This window comes from Pseudorasbora parva, chromosome 14 (assembly GCF_024679245.1).
Source record: "Pseudorasbora parva isolate DD20220531a chromosome 14, ASM2467924v1, whole genome shotgun sequence".
Lineage (NCBI taxonomy): Eukaryota > Metazoa > Chordata > Actinopteri > Cypriniformes > Gobionidae > Pseudorasbora > Pseudorasbora parva.
This window is the reverse complement of record NC_090185.1, coordinates 34,253,115-34,279,348: the sequence shown is the minus strand read 5'-3', so window position 1 is coordinate 34,279,348 and position 26,234 is coordinate 34,253,115. Positions and strand designations below refer to the sequence as shown.

Here is a 26,234-nt window from a genome sequence, read left to right as displayed (position 1 = left end):
CTATAAGTTGTCAACCATCATAAAAGTTAATGTCACCAGTTCTCGTGTTGGGTGGAAAATGGAGGTGGAGAAAATGTCACTGGAAATGTCAGCCACCATGTCACAAGTCCAATGCTGTAGCCTCGGCCTGCAGTGATTCTCCATTTCACTCAGGTAGCAGCCCTCTAACTCAGATCAATGCAGGGTCAGTCCATTGTCAAATACCTCGTCTGTTTCTTTTTATGAGTGCTGTCAACACACCTGACCTTTCGAGTGGATGCAAAAAATGACCCCCACCGGTCATAAGGCGGATCTATTATCGTGAAACTCATCTGTCTTTGGCCCAGGCAGAGGACTCCAGGGTCATGACCGTATTAAGCACTGGCAGTTGACAAAAACCCTTCAGGTTGTTTTGCACACCAAATGTTGACTTGTGAGGAAGTGTGGAGAGATGAGTGACAACCCTGGAGAGGTGTTTACTAGCTCGCAAGGAAGCTATAGATAAAAATGATAGCAATACTAAATAAATAAATAAATGAAAATTATGGTGTAAAGAAATATGCCGCCTTACTTCTAGTGGTTTAGTCTAGACATTTATTTGAAGAAGCTCCTCTCAAATATGGTTCTTCAAATACAGATAGCACAGCACCTTTATTTATGGACTGAGTACTTTCGGAGGGGGTTGATCATAATTCAAAACAGAGAATCACACTAGAAGATAAGCACAAAGTGTGAAGTGCAAGATGGTATGAAGCCATTTAGGTGCGATAATATGACTAGTTTCTTTTTTTCTTCTTTTTTTTTTTTTGTAAATGCAAGCCTACTTCGGCATAAATTGAGTAAACAGAGTGTCCAAGTCTCAAAAAAAGCCTTTTTGTTTTCTTATTCAGGAGGGATCATTGAAGCAAAATGTATCTTAAATGTCTTCAGGTTTCTCGTTCCTAAAATGATCTGATCACAATGATCATCCCACTTTTGGCGCCAAATTTTGATGTGACACCTGTAATTGCCACAGAATGAGAAGGCCACGGTATACCACAATGTTCTTTGAGCTCTGTTTGTGTGGCGGAATAAAAGACACCTTAACCTGACGGATGGCCCAACAGGACACCTTATTCTTACACCTCCTGACTTGACACAAGACAGGCCCCTGGATTCCGGGGACACAGTAGCTGCCACCTTCAGATCAGTCACCCTGATAGACAAGATAATGGAGTCCGATAATGGGGCGCCATCCCTAAGCCGAACAATGTTCATCACAGCCCTTCCTGTCATCCACACAGACACATAAATACACAGTTGACATCTTACAAGGGCTAAGGCTACGATCCAGAGCCTTGATATTATTTGTGTGTCTGTGAGAGAGTGTGAAAGAAAGATGGAGGAAGGAGGAGGGGTTTTGCTTTTGAAAGCTCTAGGCCTCACCTCAAACCGGTCTCTATTATGCCCTGTTCGGGCGCTATGAAATCTGTTCCTTCTGACTCCTTGAGCGGATAGTCAAAGCTTGCTGCAGGCAAAGGAAAGCATCTTTGAATAGGAACGGTTTGAATGACAAGTTCTTGCTTCAGGACTCGACTTGGGTTGAAAGAGGCAAACTGTAATTGTTTTAGCTGGGGATAGTAGTGGAAAAATGTCTTTCATGAAACAAACAAAAACAACAAAGTACATATGTGTTTGATTTCTGAATGACTCATACTTTTGATACTATGACACTTTATAATTCGAAAAAGAGGTAACTCTGTGTGGAATTGAAAGTTGTAGATCGTATCATTAACTTTTAAGAGAAAAAAAATAGAATTAAGAAATTGTTTTTGTGTTGGTCTCATGAAATGAAACCTAAAGGGCCCTATCTTGCACCCAGCGCAATTGACTTTGTACACCGTGTCATTCCTATTTTGCACCCGCGCAAAGCGCGCTTTTCCCTCCACAGAAGCACGTCGCTAAACTAGTGAATGAACTTGCGCTCCCTGGGCGGTTCAGCGCAAAAAAAGGAGGCGTGTTCCAGCGCAAACAATCCCTGGTGCTATTTTGCTGTTCCATTAAACAATTGCGCCACTGACCAGAAAAAACCTAGTCTAAAGTCAGTGGCGCGTTGCGCGTTGTTCATTATGCTATTTTAAGGGCGCATGCTTGACCATATTGTATAGCGTGCACAATGCGCATACACTTTGCTCATGTAATCTACACAGATGCAACAGTTATTTTTGCAAATCATAAATTGTTACACTAAAAAAATATTAACACATGAGATGACGGAAATCATTGTGGTGTACCACGAAGATGTGAAAAAATAGGCATAAATCTAGCTTACAAATTATTCAGGCAAATTGTAGTAATTAAGGATCAGACCTGTTTGCCCAATAGTGGCAAGACATATATGTATATAAGGACATCTGATAAATTGGTTTGTCCGTCAAGAACCAGGAAAAAAAATCGACTGAAAAACTGAAAAAACTATTTAGCCGACGCTATTTTGGGTGGGTTTCTCCCATCCCCATACAACACAACTTCTCTGTCTTTCACTGCTCTTACAAGAACATCAGTCTCCTCGGCTGTGAACCGCTCCTGGCGTGCGCCTGGTAAATATGCCATAATAATAGCAATCCATAATGGAACTTGCTTTTAAAGGGAATGTTGGATGACGCTCTGATTGGTTTATTTACGTTACGCCCAAACCACACCTATGAATAATGAAGCTACTTCAGACCAACCCATTTTAGATTTGCGTCGGGCGCAAGAGCCATTTATCCCGCCGGGAAAATAGCAACAGCGCCGAGACCCGACCACAAAATTTACTTGCACTTTGCGCTTTGACACTTGCCTTTCAGATCGTTAAAATAGGGCCCAAAGTGTCATAGGATCTCTGAGAGGAATTGACAGTTTTTGGGTAAAAACATTTACAATACATTTCACGACCTTAACATTATATCTGGAATTGTAGAATTGTGACTTTTACTTGTTTATTCTTTAATAAAGTGCACAACTCTGTTACTGGCATTTCCCCCCATTTGTTTTAAGTCCTATTCTCTGAAAATAAATTTTGTTATTTAAAGTAATGTTGAATGTATCTTGTTTCATGGTTTTTATCTTATATGTTAATGGTTAAGTTAATTTTGTTTTTGGGTTGTACTAGAATATGTTTTCATGCTTGATTGTAAAAAAAAAGAAAAAGAAAAAAGAAGAAGAAACAAAAAAGCATTATTTTTAATATTTTACATCATTACAGCTCCTGTCTCCTATGTCTGAGGTGTGTTTCCCTTTCCCAAAACCATAGTTGCTAACTAAGTTAGCAACTTTGTCGGTTGCAGTGCAATTTCCCATTATCAACGGTACCAACCAATGGTTTTGGGAAACGCACCCCTGGTTGAACACAATCCTTTTTGATGAAATATTACATTTTCTGTAATTGGTTAGCTGATCCAGTGTGTTGTGATTGGCACTGCTTAGTGCGTGTTCGGGAAATGTCCCACCTCTTCATAATCACAAGCTCTACTCAGATGTAAATATTAGCGATACCATCAACTTCAAACCAATTCAAGGAGCGATAAACAGTCTTACAAAAGCAAGAGCTAACAAAAGCTACAGTAAACACTACGTACATCAATACTGTAACGTGCCCATGGTAAAGAGATGGCTGCGAGTGCATTTGCTTTTTAAACCACCAGAGAAAAATGAAAACTGCTTTGGGCTGAAATTAGCAAAAAAAAAAAAAAAAAAAAAAAAACCTACGTCATGCCTGCCATCACATTGTGCTGACTGTATGATAGGGCTCTATGACCTCATGGTATCCTCATAGGAAAATGAGAATTGCAGTCCACATGAGCCGTTCATTGTAGTTCTGGAAAAGTGCATTCTGTAAAACTAAATGTCTCCCTTTGGAGTGGACTTTGAGATTTGTAACCTTACAGATATTTGTTTATGCTTAAATATCAGCAGTACACACACTAACTAATATTGAAACAGCGTAATAGGACACTTTTAAGGAACAAGTATCTAAGGCAAAGGTACTTGATTTTTTAAAGTGCTGGTGGTAAATACAAATGATTTTAGGTATTGTATACTATCACTATATGTATGCTTCGTTGTCAATCAATCAATCAATCAATCAATCAACTTTATTTATATAGCGCTTTTACAATCACGATTGTGTCAAAGCAGCTTCACAGTGTCAAACAGGATAATATTGCGACAAAATTAGATTTGGCTGTACAGTCGTTCTGGAGAAAACAGTGATGTTATCAGCTTATTTTAATTTATCATATAGCGACAATGTTGGCAGATCAGTATTATAGTTTATAGAATTAAATAAGACCTAATTCATATATTTTATTTGTATAATAAGTTGAATAATTTTAATCATATTTTTAGTGTCCCCAACTGAGCAAGCCAAGCCAAAGGCGACAGTGGCAAGGAACCAAAACTCCATCGGGACATGATGGAGAAAAATAAACCTTGGGAGAAACCAGACTCAGTCGGGGTGCCAGTTCTCCTCTGGCCTATTAACACACCGTGTAAGATTATTATTCTGGCAACCTTACAGGTCGGAAATCATATTAGATCGGATTATTCAAAATTTTCAGAGTATCACGGAGGAGACAGATTTATTTAGGATGGGGCGTCAATTACACAAGAGTATGAATACATGAAAGATCGGAATTATTGCGCCGAAGACGGGTTTTGAGCATGTCGTGCCAGTGAGGCAAATTCGGAGGAGACACCATTTGACACGGCTCAGCAGACACTCCAGGATGCGTTGGTCATGTCCAGGCAGGTCCACCATCCGATCCGGACAGGGCCCAGATCCGGGATAAACCTCGGGATAAACAGAGAGACTAACATTAGCGTAGATGCCACTCTTTTTATGATGTAACGAGTACATCAGGTGTTATGGGAAGTGTTCCCGGTTCCGGCTGACCTAGTTAATGCAGCCTAACAATCAGTCAATTGATTTGAATAATGAAAGTTAAAAATGTTCTATGTGTATGCCATAGTAAAGAGATGTGTTTTTAGTCTAGATTTAAACTGACAGAGTGTGTCTGCTTCCCGAACAATGCTAGGAAGACTATTCCACAATTTAGGAGCTAAATAGGAAAATGATCGACCGCCTGCAGTTGATTTAGATATTCTAGGTATTATCAACTGGCCAGAGTTTTGAGACCGCAATCGACGTGATGGGGTATAATGCGTTAAGAGCTCGCTTAAGTACCGGGGAGCTAAGCTATTTAGTGCTTTGTAAGTAATAAGCATGATTTTAAAATGTATGCGATGTTTAATAGGGAGCCAGTGCAGTGTTGACAGAACTGCACTAATATGATCATACTTCCTGGTTCTAGTAAGAACTCTAGCTGCTGCATTTTGGACTAGCTGGAGTTAGTTTATTAAGCGAGCAGGGCAACCACCCAGTAGAGCATTACAATAATCTAGCCTTGAGCTCATGAACGCATATACTAACTGTTCAGCATTTTGCATTGAAAGCATGTGCCGTAATTTAGATATATTTTTAAGATGATAGAATGCGGTTTTACAGATGCTAGAAACGTGGCTTTCAAATGAAAGATTGGTATCAAAGAGCACACCCAGGTTCCTCACTGACGACGAGGGCTTGACAGAGCAGTCATCAAGTGTTAGACAGCATTCTCGGTTACTACTTGTGGAGCTTTTCTGTCCAATAATTAAAAATTCAGTTTTATCTGAATTAAGTTGCAGAAAATTACTATTCATCCAATTTTTTATATCAGCTATGCATTCTGTTAATCTTGTGAATTGGTAGGTTTCGTCAGGGCGTGAGGAAATATAGAGCTGAGTATCGTCAGCATAACAATGAAAACTAACGCCATGCTTCTTAATGATATCTCCCAGTGGTAGCATATACAGGGTGAAGAGCAGCGGTCCTAACACTGAGCCTTGCGGTACCCCATACTGAACCTGTGATCGGTGTGACATCTCTTCATTTACTGCTACAAACTGATAACGGTCAGATGAGTACGATTTAAACCATGCCAAAGCAGTTCCACTAACGCCAACATAATTTTCGATTCTATTCAGAAGAATATTGTGATCGATAGTATCAAATGCAGCGCTAAGATCGAGTAACACTAATAGAGAGATACAACCACGATCAGATGATAAGAGTAAATCATTTGTAACTCTGATGAGAGCAGTCTCAGTACTATGATACGGTCTAAATCCTGACTGGAAATCCTCACATATACCATTTCTTTCTAAAAAAGAACATAATTGTGAAGACACGGCCTTTTCTAGCATTTTTGATAGAAACGGTAGATTCGAGATTGGCCTGTAATTGACTAATTCTTTAGGATCAAGTTGCGTTTTTTTAATAAGTGGTTTAATTATAGCCAACTTAAAAGTTTTCGGTACATATCCTAATGTCAAAGATGAATTAATGATATTAAGCAAAGGATCTATGACCTCTGGAAGTATCTCTTTTAATAGCCTAGTCGGTATAGGGTCAAGCATACATGTTGTTGATTTTGATGATTTTACAAGTTTAGCCAGTTCTTCTCCTCCTATAGCAGTGAATGAGTGTAATTTTTCCTCAGTGACCCTGCAGTGCTCTGTCTGAAGTGATACTGTAATAGACTGCTGCATGGTTATAATTTTATTCCTAATATTATCAATCTTACTAGTAAAGAAGTTCATAAAGTCATTACTGCTGTGTTGTTTACAAACATCAGAAGCTGAAGCTTTATTTTTTGATAATTTAGCCACTGTATCGAATAAATACTTAGGGTTGTGTTTGTTTTCTTCTAAAAGAGATGAGAAATAAGCAGATCTAGCAGTTTTCATGGCCTTTCTATATGCCATCATGCTCTCTTTCCACAAATTGTGAAAAACCTCTAGTTTTGTTTTCTTCCAGCTGCGCTCCATTTTTCTGGCTGCTGTTTTAAGGGCCCGAGTGTGCTCGTTGTACCACGGCGTTGGATTATTTGCTTTAATCTTCTTTAAGCGCCGGGGAGCAACTATGTCTAAAGTGCTAGTAAAGAGAGAGTCAATAGTTTCTGTTGCAGCATCAAGTTCCTCTTGGCTTTCTGTAATGCTGAGGAGATGGAACTGATGAGGAAGATTATGTACAAAGCAATCTTTAGTCGCAGCGGTTATCGTCCTACCATATTTGAAGCGAGGGGATGGCTTTGCAGCCTTAGGTAAATTAAGTATACATGATATTAGGTAATGATCTGAGATGTCATCGCTCTGCTGCAGAATTTTAACAGTATCAACATTTATTCCATGTGACATTATTAGATCTAAAGTATGATTAAGGCGATGAGTGGGTCCCGATACGTGTTGTCTAACTCCAATAGAGTTTAGAATGTCTCTAAATGCCAATCCCAATGCGTCTTTTTCATTGTCTACGTGGATATTAAAATCCCCAACAATTAGTACTTTATCTACAGCTAATACTAACTCCGATACAAAACCAGCAAATTCTTTGATAAAGTCTGTATTGTGCCCTGGTGGCCTGTATACAGTAGCCAACACAAATGCCAGAAGGGATTTATCATTTACACTACACAGTGTTACATAAAGCACCAAAACTTCAAAGGAATTATATTTGAAACTAGACTTCTGAGTAATACTGAAAATATTATTATAAATTACAGCAACACCTCCCCCTTTACCCTTCAGACGTGGCTCATGTTTGTAACAATAATCTCGGGGGGGTGCACTCATTTAAAGTAATGTAATCGTCAGGTTTTAGCCAGGTTTCTGTCAAACACAGCACATCTAAGTTATGATCTATAATCATATCATTGACAACAAGCATTTTTGGCGAAAGGGATCGAATATTCAGCAACCCAAGCTTTATCAATTGTTCATCCGTATTATATCTGTTGTTTATTTGTTGGACATCAATTAAATTTTTACTGTTGAATGGTTTTGATGTTTTTTTGTATTTACTAATTCGGGGAACAGACACAGTCTCTATATTATAATATCTAGGTGAAAGAGTCTCTATGTGCTGGGATTTAGCTGACTTTGGTGACGTGAGACAGCTAGCAGACGGTTGGTTTAGCCAGTTTGTCTGCTTCCTGACCTGGGCCCCAGTGAGTCAAGGTTCATACAACGTACAACGACAATCATACAACGACATACAACATATCGTTGTATGATATGTATGATAAGTATGATGATTTTAAGTATTGTATATTATATTTGTCTAAACTTTAAGGGTCTTTGACTGGGTAACTTTGATCAAACATGACAGTTAGCATGAACTCTCTGGCTCCTTGAGCCTTGAGTACAAGATGCAGACAAGAAACGTTTGAACCAACCTCATCATTTTTCAACTCCCATTCCTTACTCTGCTTTCCCATAATTTCTTGTCTTTTCCATGTTGATTTTTTCCCCTCATTGCAATAGCATAATTAAAGTTCAATATTCATTGCATAAACATGCTTTATTCTGCCTTTTCTTCCCAAAAGTTTCAGAGATTTCCAAAAATTGCATTCACGCTGCTAGAGCCAACATTGTTATGTGCCAGGAGAAAGAATTAGTAAAGAAACTGACAGCTTGCAAAAGAGTTTTAGGACAAAGCATTGTTCAATACAGCACAGAGTTGTTTCAATGCAGTAATTAAGGGCTTCCATTTTCATTGCAACATGATAATTACTGTTGTTTATTCACCTTATGTACTATTAAATATGCCTGTGTTTTTCTCTCAAAAGCACAGTTCTCACACCCACACCCATGTTTTTGTCCCTTATATATTTTCCTGCTTACCAAATGATTTAATGGAAGAGCTTAGCTCACCATTAAATCAAGGGAGATCAAAAGGCTAATTGAAAAAAAAAACCTTGGCTAAACTTTGCTGGCTGATGAGCAGGAATTAACTTTGAGAAGAATTCATCTGGCCTGACTTGGTCAAAGATCAAGTAATCCCAGTCCTGTGTCAAATGGAGGAGAAGCCTGAAGATAATTGCAAAGAAAACCCTGAGCGCAAGTTTAGTCAAACTCAAGTTTTCAAAGGATTGTTGAAATGTTGAATTTCTTAGACGCCTACTAGAGTGTTACCCTTGCATGTACTAGGGACTAACTTATTGTTTGACTTGACTTAATATTTTTTTCAAAGTTGATTTTTAATACAATTTTATGAAGTGGAAATGCCTATTAGTGGCCAGTCAGTTTTCTAAAATCACTCACCAGTGGCAGGTGGAAAAAGTGGATCTGTTTTTAAGTCTCCCCAGGAGTCTCCCATCGACTCCCTCAAATTGTATTTGTCTGTTAATGTGTCCGCATAAGGTTTTCCTTTTATTCACTAGCCTATTGTGGGTCATTGCAAGGATAGTTTACTGAGTAAAGAGAGAAAAGTGTCACATGAAGCCTGGGCATGAAGCCTTGATGATGAACTGGAAATTGGTCAGAATCTGATCGTGCAAGATTTCTAATGCGGAAGATGTGACAAAGCATCTGTCAGAAAAAACATGCCTGGCCTTCGGTGGATAATGCAAGATATTGTTAGATTGCTTGTGAGGACTATGGCTGATTAGTTTATCTGAAATTGTGTGAAGACATTTACATTTTCAGTTCTTCCTTAATACTGAAATTTGACTCAAGGCAAGTGATTATTGAACACAAGAAAATATCCTGAATGCTGTTGGCCCTCATTGATGATCATCTGGGGTCTGATGCCTCAGCCAAGGACATTTTCATAACTTCATAACAAGCGTTGTTCCTGGAGGTAGTTCATAATTTCGAGAGGTTGAATCAAGTTTCAGAGTTAAAGTCATCCTTGATCCTTACATTAAGAGCACATAGGAGTACAATCTCTGTGATTTTATGCTAAACAGTGTTAAGTGACCATTTAGTGTTTGTGTAAATTCTCAGCATGACCTCTTCTGAGGTGAACAACTTAAATGCATCACTCGCTGTTTCATTACATAACTCAAAAAAACAATCAGTATATTATGCAGCTTATCTAAGGTGATAAATGTGTCGCTGTGGCCTGCGTCGACAGCTGGTGGGTGAAGTGAAAGTCTATTTCTGTTTGTTTCTGATATCTGCCAAACACCAATTTTTATTATGTACATGCCAAACTGCAGTGGATAAGTCTCTTTTTCTTTCAAATTCTAACAAATTTTCTAACAAATTCTTACGCTCAAATGGATACTTTGATAATTTTCAATCTGGTTTCCGTCCACATCACAGTACAGAGACAGCACTCATAAAGATTATAAATGATATTCGGTTAAACACTGATACAGGCAAAACATCAATTCTGGTACAACTGGATCTCAGTGCCGCATTCGACACTGTTGACCACACCATACTTCTAGACAGGCTAGAAAACTGGGTCGGGCTTTCTGGGATGGTCCTCAAATGGTTCAGATCATACTTAGAAGGGAGAGGTTATTATGTGAGTATAGGAGACCATAAGTCTGAGTGGATATCCATGACATGCGGAGTCCCACAAGGGTCCATTCTAGCACCACTCCTGTTTAACCTGTATATGCTGCCACTGAGCCAAATAATGAAAAAAAACAATATTGCTTACCACAGCTATGCTGACGACACCCAGCTCTACTTAGCGCTGTCACCTAATGACTACAGCCCCATTGACTCCCTGTGCAAATGCATTGATGAAGTTAACAACTGGATGTGCCAAAACTATCTTCAGTTAAACAAAGACAAAACCGAAATCACTACATTTGGAAACAAAGATGAAATTCTCAAGGTGAACGCATATCTTGAGGCTAAAGGCCTGATAACAAAAAATCAAGTCAGGAATCTTGGAGTGATTTTAGAGTCCGACCTGAGTTTCAGTAGTCATGTCAAAGCAATAACTAAATCAGCTTACTATCATCTGAAAAATATTGCAAGGATTAGATGTTTTGTCTCCAGGCAAGACTTAGAGAAACTCGTTCATGCTTTCATCACCAGTAGGGTGGACTATTGTAATGGCCTTCTCACTGGCCTTCCTAAAAAGACCATTAGACAGCTGCAGCTCATACAGAACGCTGCTGCCAGGATTGTGAGCAGAACCAGAAAATATGACCATATCACACCAGTCCTCAGGTCTTTACACTGGCTTCCAGTTACATTTAGGATCGACTTTAAAGTACTATTACTTGTTTATAAATCACTCAATGAGCTAGGACCTCAATACATCGCAGATATGCTGATTAAATATAAACCCAACAGATCACTCAGATCAGCAGGATCAAGTCGGTTAGAAATACCAAGAGTTCACTCAAAGCAAGGAGAGTCTGCCTTTAGCTATTATGCCAGCCTCAGTTGGAACCGGCTTCCTGAACAGATCAGATTTGCTCCAACAGTAGCCACATTCAAATCCAGACTTAAAACACATCTGTTTAGCTGTGCATTTACTGAATGAGCTCTGAGCACTGTATGTCCGACTGATTGCACCCTATCTTATCTCTTTATTCTTTTTATAATTGTTTTAGTTTACCTTTGTTCTTATCTCTGGTTATTGTTTATTTTATATGTTCTTTTGAGTTGAATATGACGAGTGAAAACTGGGTTTGATGGAAATAGTAAGTTTGACAATAAGGTTTGAGTATGTGTAAATCTGTGGAGGGTATGATGAGTGAGTAAGGGTTTTAACAAGAAGGTTTCTGAGTAAAAATCAAGGAATAGTGATTAAAATGGATGTTATGAACGTGTTTGAGAAAGAAATGAATGAGAGGTGTTCTAATTAAGATGGTACATGTATGTTGGCAGTAAACTGAAGAATGTTTATTTTTATATCAGACCATTATTGTGGATCTGACCATTTTATTTTATCTTTTTTTTTATTTTTTTTATTTTTTTTTTTTTTATTATTATTATTTTTTAATTACTATATCTTTACGACTGTTTTAACTATGCTTGTTTTTAATTCTTTATTCGTCCATATGGTATTCTTTTTTTTCTCATGCATTTGTTACCACTGTTTTAATTAATTTCTATGTAAAGCACTTTGAATTGCCATTGGGTATGAAATGTGCTATACAAATAAACTTGCCTTGCCTTGCCTTGCCTTGCCTTGCCTTTTTCCTATACAATATAGTCAAGCAGGATTAGTGATTGGTGATATAGGTGATATGTATATATATATATATATATATATATATATATATATATATATATATATATATATATATATATATATATATATATATATATATATATATATATATATATATATATATATATATATATATATATATATATATATATATATATATTTATACACATTACATCCGATTCTTAATCCATAGGGTTCTTCTGGGAAGGCTTTCCACAAGGTTTATGAGTCTGTTTATTGGATTTTTTGACCATTCTTCTAGAAGTGCATTTGTGAGGTCACGCACTGATGTTGGACAAAAAGGTCCTGTCTCTGCTCTAATTCATCCCAAAGATGTTCTATCGGGTTGACGTCAGAACTCTGCAAAGGCAAATCAAGTTCCTCCACACCAAACTTGCTCATCCATGCCTTTATGGATATTGCTTTGTGCACTAGTGCGCAGTCATGTTGCAAATGGAAGAGGCCATCCCAACAGTTCCCACAAAGTTGGGCGCATGAAATTGTCCAAAATATCCTGGTATGCCAAAGCATTAAGAGTTCATTTCACTCGAACTAAGGGGCCAAGCCCAACCCCTGAAAAACATTAGCTCATTTTAGTTACACTTTATTTTACAGTATGTGTACTTGCAGTGTACTTATCTAAGACATTACTGGTTAATATTAGGTAATTACATGGGTTAATATTAGGTCTAGGGGTAGGTTCAGTACCTAGATATTACCCAGTTACTGTAATAATTATAATGAATACATATGGGACAGGACTGGAAAAAAGTGCTACCCTTATGTTAGTAGAGAGAGGTAAAAAGTCATTGCAGCCTTGTCTCAATTTTTATTTAATATAAGATTCATTGCAAGAACCCGCTTCAGACCATATATTATTATGACCACGTCAGAGAGACAGAAGGCAGATACAATTGCCTTTGAAAGTTTGAGTAATTGACATTTAATACAGAATCACAACGAGGAACACTCTATCATTTTCTAATATAATAGTTTTTCAACCGCAGGGACCGTGAATCTGACCACTGTCTTTTCATCTGGTTTCAGATTCCACAGATAAGCTACGCCTCTACCGCTCCAGAACTGAGCGATGACCGGCGGTACGATTTCTTCTCTCGTGTCGTACCTCCCGACTCATTTCAAGCACAGGCCATGGTGGATATAGTGAAGTCGATGGGCTGGAACTACGTATCTACGGTGGCCTCAGAGGGAAGCTACGGCGAGAAAGGAGTTGAGGCCTTCATGCAGATTTCCAGAGAAGCGGGTGAGTCAGACTGAACAATAAACAGCAAGTCTTTGAAGATAAAGTCCTGAAGAACTCAAAGCAGTCTCTGCGTGAGTAAACAAACGTGTTGCAAAGACTCTTTTTGGTTGTTTTAATAACAGCCTGTCAATTTCATCTGTGTTTACAGTTCATATTTTTTTTTAAATACAAGCCTTATTCACAGTGAAATGTTTGGATTATATTCATTCATTTCTGCAACGCAAAGTTGAGTGCTTTAGACAGCTCTTAACCATAAATAAGAAACATTTCTATTTCCTTTTTTGTTTCCCCAACAAGAAGTTCACCTATCAAATAAATGAATATGTAAACAACACAAATGTCTATCAAGGGTGGAGATGTTGTGTCTCTGCGACAATTTTCATACAAAACAAAGGGGAAAAAATATTCTAAGCCAATTACTATTTACTATTAGTATTTTTGTCTCATGGGGATGAAAGACTACAATTCCCAGAATGCTTCGCTGCCCTGTGAGGCCATTCCCAAAGCCACCTACTGGATTACTGAGACTGAGTTGGAGAAGACATTACAATTAGAAACTGAACGTGTCTGTTCAATATAATGAGTGAGTCGCCACGCTAGTATCACAGCACTGAGCACTAACTGCAGGACTGAGATATTATTATGATTGTGATACATTCACAACGCGAGTTCAGTCTGGCACGTTTTAGTTCATGCCTTTGCAAGCTTAACTTTCATAGAAATTAATTTGAGAAGTTAAAAGACTTACATTGCTCACCACAGCTCCATTTATATGAGTGCCTGCAGCTGCGAGCTGAGCTGTGAGTGTGATCTCCATCCCCCACGCGCGGCTTCAAAACATGCAGAAATGTCTCCCTCTGCTGGCTGTAGTCTTTAGCCAAAGGGGTGGTTCCATGTTTTTTTTTTCTTTTTTTTTCTTTTTCTAGGCTTGGTTGTGTTTATGGGGTGCAGTATAACATGTCTCAATACTTAAAAAAAAAAAAAACACCATATTTTTCTTATATTTTACCTTTATTCCAGACCGCTGTCTCCACTGTCCTTTGAATGGCTCGTTTGCTTCCTGCTTCTATGAAGCCTCTCCCTCCGAAAAACCCAGTGGTCTTAAATTGGTTAGATGGCCAAATGTAGTTTCATGTATATTTATTGGCTGAAGTGCCAAGCACAGGTTGTCCGGAAACGGCATGCCCCTTACCATTACGGGCAGAAGTCACATCTGCGGTGACTAGCAAGATTTTATGAGGTCACCAACCCTAGGAAGAAGCTCGTTGTAGTCCAAACCGGCCGTTTTTGTGGGCAATAAACTGCCGCAACCTTTAAAAGACAATATCTCCGTTTGCATTGAACTTTCAGCGCTGTAACTTTGCAGATACTGTTTATGCTCAAGCAGCAACATTACACACTAACTAAAGTTAAAAAAGGGAAACCGCATGCAACCACCCCTATAACTGAAAATCCATTGTAGTTTCACAGAATCGCCAAAAATTCTGTGATGGGTCCACAGAAGTGATGCCTATGTAAGTCAATGACAGGCAGCATCTGTGGTCCACACAGTGGAATCCCTGTTCCAACACCTTATTTGTCAGTTTGATTCAGTCAGCATAATTGTATTTACATTTATTTTATTTTTATTTAGAAATATTTTGAACACGTAACTCCCTTCCTGAAACCTACCTATTTGTGTATTATAAAAAACAGGATATAACAGGCAGATACTGCAGGTACAATTTATTCAAAAAGTACAAATACTCCAAGTGTTCTGAGGCCAAATGATTGATTTGTGTGAAGAAAATCCCCAAAAGCGATCAGTAACGTCGAGTCCATCCTGCTGAAGATTAGTACATTTTAAAAAATATCCACCGGAAGAAACATTATATCAACAATGGTGCACTAAGATTAGCTCACTCAGGGCGGGTCTGAGGTGAAACGCTGCTGTCAATCAACATTTGTGGAAGGAGTGTGTGTGACGCCACACTGTCAAACAGCTCGATTTGAGACAGGACAAAACATATAGGGAGATTAAAAAAAAAAACACTTGATGGATTTTTATCATTATAGGATAGTTGTAGGATACAATCAGCTTGTAAAAGTGCATGTACCGTTATATGACCCCTTTAAGAAAATATTTGAAAAGTGGGAATAAAGTGACTAATGTCTGTTTAATAATAAAGTGTTTAGGTTTAGGGGTAGGTGTAGGGAGGGCTTTATTGTCCCAATAAGGGACAATCTTAATCCATTTTAATCATTTTAATAAAATCTGTTATTTTTGCATGATGTACAACAATATAAATAGTATCTGCCACTATGCATGAGTATACATGGCATCTGACTACTATTTACACTTATTGCAACGAAAATACTGCTATTTTTACATTGTGTTAATATAATTTAAACTTAGTGTAAATAGCAGCTGTCACTATTTGCACTTAGTGCCTTTTTTCTTTGGTTAAATGTTTCATGTAATTATTTGAAAATGCACCAGATTTTGAGTGTAAAGTGCTTTAAGTGCTTGAGGGAAAGACTTCCTATGAAATGTGTTAAGACTTTCCAAGCAGACTTTGGCGCAGAGGTCAGGATGTTGGCAAAAACAACTGTGCTCAAAGCTGTTTGGCAGGATGTTTCACTGTGCTTACTTTATGGCCACAAATTAAGGCAGATAATGTATGTTGTACTTTTACCGATAGAGACATTGAGCCTCATTCATTACACACAACAAAATAATTTTTTTAATTATATTAACACAATGTAAAAATAGCAGTATTTTCGTTGCAATAAGTGTAAATAGTAGTCAGATGCCATGTATACTCATACATAGTGGCAGATACTATTTGTATTGTTGTACATTAAACAGTATGCAAAAATAACAGATTTTATTAAAATAATTAAAATGGATTAATATTGTCCCTTATTGGGACAATAAAGCCCACCCTTCACCTACCCCTAAACCTAAACACTTTATTATTAAACCGACATTAGACGCTTTATTCCCACTTTTCAAATCTTTTCTTAAAGGGGTCATATAATGGTACATGCACTTTTACAAGCTGATTGTATCCTACAACTATCCTATCCACAACTTTCCTGCAAGTCTTATTGGGCGTCGCCATGACACTCGATACTTCCGGTTGACGGTATCTCAGTTCCGGTTTAGCACACATAACAGTTATGCTGCGTCAATGTCAATTTGCATCATGGGAGGGGCTTCTGCCAGGCAGCGGCAGACGTCAGAAGGACGAGCCGAGTTAAGGCTGCTCTCGCCGGGGTTAATGAGCGCTGAGCGCCTGGGTTTCATACCTCCGAAACCTTGCTTCCATAAACGGACCCGTTTGAAATGTTGCCTAACACCCTACGCACTCCATTCAATGCCCAAAGAGCTTCAAATAAACTCAAGAATTGTAATGTAGAAGTAATATTTGTATTTTAATATTTGTAATTGTTGAAATGTTGTTCATGTCATACATTGTCAGCCGACTTTTTTTTAATCAACATGAAAATAGATGCATGAACTTCAATGAATTTAAGTGCATTGTAATAAAAATTTACATTTCATTGCTGTAAATGTAATTATTGAGTTTATATATTAGTTGAACCTATTTAAAATACTGCAGTAAAACTGTATAATTTTTTGTAAGGGGTATGTTTATTGTTTTCAATAATTTACAGATTTAATGTGTAGCAAGACCGCTCTAACAGCCTAACGTTACCTTCCAAATGGAGACCTGCACTCCCGCGGGAACCAGCACAACCGAGTGTGGCATTCACCCAATATTTGGGTGAATGCGGGTGAACAAAATAAATAACTAGAAACAAATAAACCTTTATTTATAATAAAATAAAACCGATTTACAGGCGCATGGATGTAAGGTAACTCTTGCGTGATTCATAGGAACAGCCGAGCCTACCACACTGTGGCAAAATGTCTGCACCGCATAACTCAGGTGAACCGCTTAGTCCTACAGATATTAGTAAGTTCTTGTAAGATAGTCAGATCCATGCAACCATCTGGGACATGTGATCATTTTGCCTGAAGCGTTGTTGTAAAAGTCTCCTCCTGACTCCTGATAATACAACCAAGCTGTTCTACGTTGCCATAGCGATCATTGGAAAGGTCAGAGTTCGGGAAAGTTGTGGATGATGATACAAATCCATCAAGCATTTTTATTCAGATAATGTATGTTGTACTTTTACCGATAGAGTCATTGAGACTCATTCATTACACACAACAAAATAATATTTTTGTCAATTATGTGAATAATTTTTTTTTTTGTGTAAATTTAAAACTATTTTAACAACAAATAAATGTGTTCTTTAGGGGAAAGATAAGAGAGAGAGAGAGACTGGTGTTTGTCAAAATCTGCTATGAAATATGAATGTTGAATACAAAAAAAATATATATCATATAGAAAGCTGTGAGTAGCTATATTTGTATTGTAACACATTGCATATGGATTCTCTCCGGATTCACACAACCTTAGAGACATTTTAGCACTCAGCAGATTCTGTTAATTGGGCCTACTGTCCGATTTAGCACTGAGGTGGAATATATCTCTTCTCTCACTGTGGTAGAAAGCTGGTATTAGCAAGATTTCTCACTTCATCACACGCCTTTTTAACTTCTTCTTTGTGTAGCCAGGTATTTTATTTATTTTTTGCGGACTGAAATTGAAGCTAATCTCACCTACATCCACACCTACCTCCAGGTATTTGTCATCTTAGCTTCGCGTGCCAGATTTCCCAACCAGCATGGCTTGTTTATTAACTTTTATTTATGAAGCAATTTACAGTCCACTCAGGATCAGAAATGAGGAGACAGTTATTAATGATCCTAATTTGCGTATTTGATTATCTTGTATGAGTGGCAGTTTGCACTGTTTATCACTCTTATTGCTTTGGCACACAAGTGGCACAGCGCTTATCCTGCGGGAGACGACGGAAACGCTTTTTCATATGGTTGAGAACACAGCGCTGTGTGATGTGGAATGCCTTAGACTTCATTATCCTGAGCTACAGTATGTTTGTATGTGTGCACATAACCGCCGACATCAAGACTTTAGCTTGCTTCATTTGATTTGAATTAAACATGCTCACTGAACTTCTGTCCGCTAGAGGAGAAGATGCACCTGATAGCATTTCTAAAAAAGACGATGAATGTTGAATGCTCTTGGGATGGTGTATTCCCAGGTAACCGGTTTCTCTCACAGTTATGAACAAACGTTCCTCTAGTAACGTTAGAATCTTAGAACATTTAGTTCAAGAAATCCGGTCTTGAATGGTGTTCTCAAAATGTTGGCATTATTTAAACATAAAAACACATTAAAACATGCTAAACATATTAAAAACATATTAAACATGGAACTTTTAGGTTGAACCTTCATAAAATTTCATAACATTCAAAAGTAACATTCCCATAATGCTTGCATAATGATTAAATAGAATGTTCCTTTAAAGACCCCTGGTGGTGAAAATCAAGGTTTTAATATTGTTTGTATGTCTATGTGGTGTTTTTAATATGCTTTAAGACAAACCATGTGCAAGTCAACACCATTGCTGAGTATTTTCTATTTAAAAATGCACTGAAGCAAACACAGTCTCAAGTCTGCAATTTGAAATCGCTGCTGTTTCTGACGTCACAATCGACCTTGTAACCAATCACGTCAACATATGATCGTCAAGGAGTGGGTTGGGGCAACATTTAAAGCTTGAGTTTAACCACAGGGGGTCTTTAGTGTGACATTTTTCTCTTGAGACTCATAAGTTGAACACGGAAGGTGGTCTGTCGAAAGATAGATAGTTTAAAATATTTTGTATTAAAAATGTTTCCTACACAAACCCATTGATTCGCTTCACTTTGCCAATCCTCTAGAGCCACGTGGAACACTTTTATTATGGATGGATGCTTTTTGGGGGGCTTCAAATTTTAGGCTCCCATTCACTGCCCTTATAAAGCTTGGAAGAGCCAGGCATTTTTTTAAATACAAGTCAGATTATATTAGTCTGAAAGAAGAATGGCATATACACCTAGGATGGCTTGAGAGTGAGTAAATCAAGGGCTAATTCATATTTTTTGGGTGATGAATATCCCTTTAATTACTGTTATGTGTCTGATAAAACTACTGTTAAGTGTCTCTTGTGAAGAGAAATACTATTAACCTAATGTTAAGCCCCTCCCCTTGAATGTAGATGAGCAAATGGCAGTTGAGTATCAGTTGCACAGGGACTGGAGCTAACTGTTCTCACGTCATGTACAGTGTAGGTCAAAAACACATAAATGATGGTCTACATTTCAGTGCCTCTCCATATTAAACTGGTTGAATGGAAATTAATTTCATCTTACCCTGCGGTACATGAACATTGTTGATCCTAGATCCTGTCATCTGCGATCGTGACGGCCGTAACATGAGGCTTCTCTCGCTAGCATTGTGATCTATAAATCCTGGCTTCCAAATTGAATCTCGTTACCCATCATAGCCTATTTATTTAAAATATTTTATATATCCCTCCATGGTATACTTAAGTGCTTCCATGTCCAAAAAAACGATGTTTTGGAACATGGTTTTCGGACTGATAGCTGTTATTGTAAGGCAGTTAGCAACTCTGTTTGTTTGTCCGAGTTAGGAACAGTAGCTATGGGGGACGGGGCTTAGGTCGATAGGTTAATTGTGCAGCGTCTACCTCAGTAAAGGCTGGAATACACTACACGATTTTAAAAATCTGAACAGATTTTAAAAACACTAGGCATCATACACTTGCCGACTTTGTAAATAGTTACAGAGAAAAACTGGGCATCATACACTACCAGACCTTAAAAACGTCCGGAACACAAACTGAAACAAGCGCCTGGTTGCTAGGAGACGCACGACAGACATAACAACAAACATGGATGTGCAGGAGATGAGCGCGGGAATTTTTGAAGCGACAAATTTCTGAGCTGAAATTTGAGCAGCAAATCAACGCTGCCGTTAAGAATAGCTTCTTCCATCTTAGATTAATATCAAAACTGAAATCTATCCTTACTTTTAATGATATGGAGAAGGTTGTTCATGCTTTTGTGTCATCGCATTTGGATTATTGTAATGTGTTGTATCTGGGTGTGAGTCAGGCTTCCCTCTCCCGTTTGCAGCTTGTTCAGAACTCAGCTGCCAGACTTTTAACGGGCACTAAAAAGAGAGAACATATTACTCCAGTTTTAATTAAACTGCATTGGTTACCCATACGATAAAGAATTCAATATAAAGCGCTGTTGTATGTTTTTAAGTCTCTGCATGGTCTAGCCCCAGAGTATGTTCCTGAATTAATCAGCCGTTGTCACTCCAGCAGGTCTCTGATCAGTTGCTTCTTGTGGTTCCACGAACACGTTTAAAATGTAAAGGTGACCGGGATTTCTCTGTTGCAGTTCCGGCTTTGGAACAACCTTCCGCTGTCTGTAAAGACTTGTCCATCACTGGGTGTTTTTCAGAGTGCGCTAAAAACGTATTTGTTTTCCTTAGCTTTTGATAATGCTTTGTAAGTTGTGTATGTCATATGTTTGTATTGTTTTTGCGCCTATTATTTAAAAATTTTCTTGTATACCTCATGTACAGCACTTTGGTTTCACTTGTGGTGTTGAAAGTGCTCTATAAATAAATGAAGTTGAAGTTGAAGTTGAAGTTGACTATCTGTACGCTGAGCAAAAAGTAAACAAAAAGAGCCAAAACGCACTAGACGTGACCAATAATGGTCAGATTACAGCGGGAGATAGAGGTAAGTGTTTTTCTGTGCTGATGAGTCAAAATATTGAGTCTTTAATCTGTAAGTGTGTTCCGTCCGTTTATTGTTATTGTTATTTTATTTTATTTTATTTTATTTTATTTTATTTTTTTATTTTATTTTATTTTATTTTATTTTATTTTATTTTATTTTATTTTATTTTATTTTATTTTATTTTATTTTATTTTATTGCAACACATGTAGATAGAGGACAGCTTTGGATTCATATGAATAAATAGATAATTAAATAATTTATTTCTTAATAACATTGAGTTCTTCATTAAAGAAACACTGTTGCTCGAAGAAGTACATGCTCTGGTGTAGCTTTCTGGTGTAGAACTAACTTTACTTTCATTGACAATATTTAAGTTACTTAATAGAATAGTTTTGCTGTTTTAATTCCTACACGAGTCTCACACAGACAAGATGCGTGAGCATCGAGTAACGCGACCTTGTTTACGTTATTAAATAATCTGTTAACATTTATTGTAATACAATTAATAATTCACAGCTATTGACGCTTTGATCACGTTTAAACACGTATCCCGGGAAAGCGTTAATGTAAAACCCGTAATGGTAAATATAGTAACATAATAATGAATAAATTAAGACAAATGTTTACCTCAGAATTTGGTTTGCTAATTATTATTAGTATTATTATTTGTCTTTGCTGTATCAATAGGCAATATATTTATATTTAACATGAAGTATATGGCTTCCCTGTAAATTTATAGCAGCAGCAGCAGTGGTGCGTCAGACACGCTTCTGGTGTGCAAAGACAGAGGGCGTGTCTCAATCAGCTCCCTGGTTCAGTAGTCAGGGCACTGATCAGGACATAAGTCAATGGGCTGACTCCCTGATCAGTGCCCTGACTACTGAACTAGGGAGCCGATTGAGATGCACCCAGAGAAAATGCCAGACAGCAGCAGCAGTTGACAGAAACGCCACGCTCACAGAAACGCCACGCTCATGCCACGCTTGCAGGCAAAATCGATAATTATGTTGTTTTTTATTATTACAATTAGGCCTATATCTGCATTTATGTTAACTTACGGACTTTGAAAAATGAAAATGTCATTTATTAATATGTATTCGTGTCAGAATGATATAAAACCAGCTTTTTTCTTTGTCTACTCTGTTGTGGTAACAGTTGTCGTCCACATTATAGAGACACTTGTGCTCCTGTCACAGCTGAATACGTTTTTCTTCCATGGCGGAGTTCCACTTTGTGATCTTGGTCTCCATTTCTTGTTCGTTGATTTTCTTTGGCTTGTAGTCAGTGATTTCCGGATTCAGATTTCAGATGCGTCATGTTTACTAAAATCGGCTCAAAATATCAAACATGTTTGATATCCTCTGTCTGGATGGAATTAAAATCTGAAGTCTATGGCCATGATATACTACGCGATTTTTGTCGGCTCAAATCTGCAGACTGGCTCTGACTTTTGTCAACTAGCGTCAAATTGTTCAAAACAAAAATCGTGTAGTGTATTCCAGCCTTAAGTTGAGGGAGTGAATATGATGGAGGATGCTAATTTGCATATTCATGATTCTGCATATTCTAAATAAAGCAAGATTGTAGAGCTACATTTCAATATAATATAAGTAAGGGCCCCACTTTATATTAGTTGGCCTTAAGTACTATGTACTTACATTAAAAAAAAAGAAGAAAAAAGTGACTCACTATGTTCAAATTGTATTGCAAAACACCTTTGCTGATATTGAGGTGGGATTCGGGTGGAGTTAGGGAAAGGTGTGATGGTGTGGGTCAGTTTAAGGATAAGTTTAGGTTTAAGGGAAGTGCCAACTGTGTAATTACAAATGTAACTACAGAAGTTAATTACAGACGTAATTACATGCAGATATTTTTTTTTTAAATGTAACTACAATGTAAAAACATGTATGTACACAATTATTGCATTGTATCATTGTACATAGTAGTTAAGGCCACCTAATATAAAGTGGGTCTGATTTTCTGCAGATTATTTATTTTAAATATATATTGTAAGGATAATAGTACAATTTTACCTCGATTGTGAAATATAGGGTACGTTTAAAAAAGTTCTTAATAAAGTTCTGGAGTAACATGGATTTTGTACCAATATACTATCACAATTATTCCAATCCTTTTAAAAAGCTTTTCACAGCTGACTTGAATGATCATACATTTTGCAGATCTATTTCGACTAGATTTTGTCCAAAGGTTTTGTGTGCATTTGAAAGAAATCATCCAAAACAATTCAGGACTTCCCAAAGGGGTAACCTGTGTTTAATATTGCAGAGAAGTGACTTCAAGTGTTGCCTGATCTCTCATAAAAATTTCAAAAGATCCCGCTGAGGTTGGGATTTGGTTTTGAGCAGTCAGTGTTCAGCTGGTCTTGTCCAAATAAACACACTCATGCCTGAGATGAGGGCAACCAAGGAGAAAACAGATTGATTCATATTAAATGAGGGTTTGTTTGGTGAGCAGCGTTTTGCGGTTTGGATGTAATCAAGTTCTTAGAGGTTGTAGAGGTAAAAGGCCCTCTTAGAATCTAAATAAAAGTTAAAACTCGGTGCAGTTCTTGTTTCTTGAATCTATTCCAGAAAACTTTTTTAAAATCTTAAAGGCATAATATGTCATTTTCACCTCTAGAGGTCGCTTATTCAAAACAAAGGCATAGTTTGATGATTTCATGGGAGTTTGGGGCTGAAAGCCACTTATCGATTGCTAATAAGAGAGTGTGACATACGGCTTGAAGAGCACTGGAACTTTTATTATCCACTTCTTTCGCTCATGTGTGGAGTAACACACTGCCAGAGGTGGAAAGTAATGAATTAGATTTACTCGTGTTACTATTATTGAGTATTTTTTTCTGTGTACTTCTACTTTTTTAGTAGTTTTAAAGATCTGTAATTTTACTTTTACTTAAGTACATTTTGATTGAAGTATTGTACTTCACTACATTTTAAACCACATCCGTTACTGAGTAAAAATAAATCAGTAATGAAAGAGGGGAGGGAAAAAAACGAGATCCGGAAACTACTATATTGAATAGAGGGGCGCGGGAGAGAACAAGAACGCAAATATCAGATGGAGACGAACAAGACAGACGTCAGTGACGCAGACCCAGGTGAAAGCAAGCCGCCGTTGTGAACCCCTGGCTAGTATGGAAATACTTTGGATATTGAAAAAAAATAACGTGGTGTTGTCCTGGAGGATATCAAATTTGCACAAAATGGGGGTGCAAATGAAGAAACACATTGAACATGTTCGGGAAAACATCCCTCTGTGCAAATAAAGGTTGTTTATAACTTAAGGCCGATTGATTTCTGTGACGTAGAGGGAATCCCTGTATCCAGTCATGAACATTAACTTTACATTATAGCATACAATTCACGTAATACACGCAAACTGGTGGATGAACGAAAAACTCGAAAGTAGAGCTGTAGGCCTAGAATAAATCAAATCGTGACATGGTCTGTGAATATTAAAGCACAAAACATTGCTATATGAATATATGATCTGCTTGTTCTGTCTCTGTGAATGAACTGCTCCATCTACTACATACAAGACTCTATTATTCTTAAACATTTTCACGAATTAATGATCAAAATAAGTTATTAATCTTATTCCTAAACATTTATTGAATTTAGTTTATTAGACATGTTTATTGAAATTTTAATAAACAAAACAAACAAATGTTTTTAAGTTTGTTATAATAACGTATTTGTTCAACCCCCCCCCCCCCAAAAAAAAAAAGACCAATCATCTTCATTCATTTATCATCATTTTAACTAGTGATAATAACCATAATTTAATAATAGGTACAGTTTATTTATAAAATTATTGTGTAATACCGTGATGTTTTATCAGCTAGATAGTTGTCATATTGTGAAAATCTCATTCTATCACAACCCTACAGGGGAGAGTTAAAAAAAAGTAACTAAGTAACTTTTACTCTGAGGACATTTTAAATGAGCTACTTTTTACTTTTACTTACGTAAATTTTTAGACCAGTAATTTTACTTGATCTTAGGTAAAATTTCATTGAAGTAACAGTACTTTTACTTGAGTAGAATATTGTGTTACTCTTTCCACCTCTGCACACTGCTGTTTTATCATATTAGACACATTTGAGTGTGCATTCGCTCGGCGGCTACTATGAGACACTTGTTGCACAAGTAGATCGATATTAGGCATGGTAAAACATGGTACTTACAGTGAATAAATAAAAGAGATTTAAACAATAAGACTGTGTTGAGCTATATAACAATCTTAACAAATAAAATATAACAAAACATTTCTGTCAATTAATGTATCCAAACAGTTCTCTCATCTGTCTAAAAAAAACACATATGGTGGGTTCCACCAACAAGGCTTAATCTTAAATCTAGATTAAATCAAGGTTTATCTTATACATCTGTTGCTTCATAACTTTAAACTCATAATTAAATCTCAACTAGGGATTCATTTGAAACTTGATGAGGTATAAAATAAAAAAAGTGTGAATATATGCAAGTAAAATATGTGAATGAATAAACAGTGATAGAAACAGTGGATGTGTCGTCAGGTCTCGGAGAGGTGTTTATTACAAATACAAATGAAAATTAAAGCGCACTGAGGCGGCAGAGTGTGAGGATCGTGGTGGCCTAGTTTACGCCTGCTATCGAGTCTGGGATGCAGATCCGTCACTCATTTCAGTGCATTTTGGAAAGAAGAGAGTAATATATTTAGCAATTAACAGCAGTGGTGATGATGAGGTGATGCCGATCAAACGGACAGGGTGGCGCTATCAAGAGCAAAGATAGTCACAACAGTTGACACTGGCACAATATACTCCATTAATTAATACTATATTTCCATGCTTATTGAATCCACATGCACTGCCGCAATGTTCTCATTGCCTGCTTTATCAGTAACATCCTCTCTATGTAGCACTTGACAGCTGACATTTTGCAAGTTTATTTCCTTTATTGGCAAGAGCTACACTGTAACAAAATATTTAGAAAATAAGTCAACTGGTTGCCTTAAAATTTTGAATTCATTGAAATTGAAATTTGAGTATTTATTTTTAATTTCTTTTTTACATTTTTGAGAATCGACAATCTTTATTCAAATATTATTAAAAGATTTTGTAAGCATACTGGGTAATTGTGTATTTTATTTGTGATGACGCAGTAAAACATTTTGTGCTATTTGTGCAAAATGTGCTAACATTT

General features: G+C 37.2%; 1 protein-coding gene across 3 annotated transcripts in view; it reads left to right on the top strand.

Annotated features, from left to right (window-relative positions):
• grm7 (glutamate metabotropic receptor 7) overlaps positions 1-26,234 on the top strand; it is a 354,975-nt gene that overhangs the window by 79,342 nt on the left and 249,399 nt on the right. For all 3 annotated transcript variants that reach the window (XM_067416302.1, XM_067416303.1, XM_067416304.1), the window contains exon 2: positions 13,073-13,289. In XM_067416302.1, the coding sequence (XP_067272403.1) occupies positions 13,073-13,289 (217 nt within the window). The remainder of the gene's footprint in view (positions 1-13,072; positions 13,290-26,234) is intronic.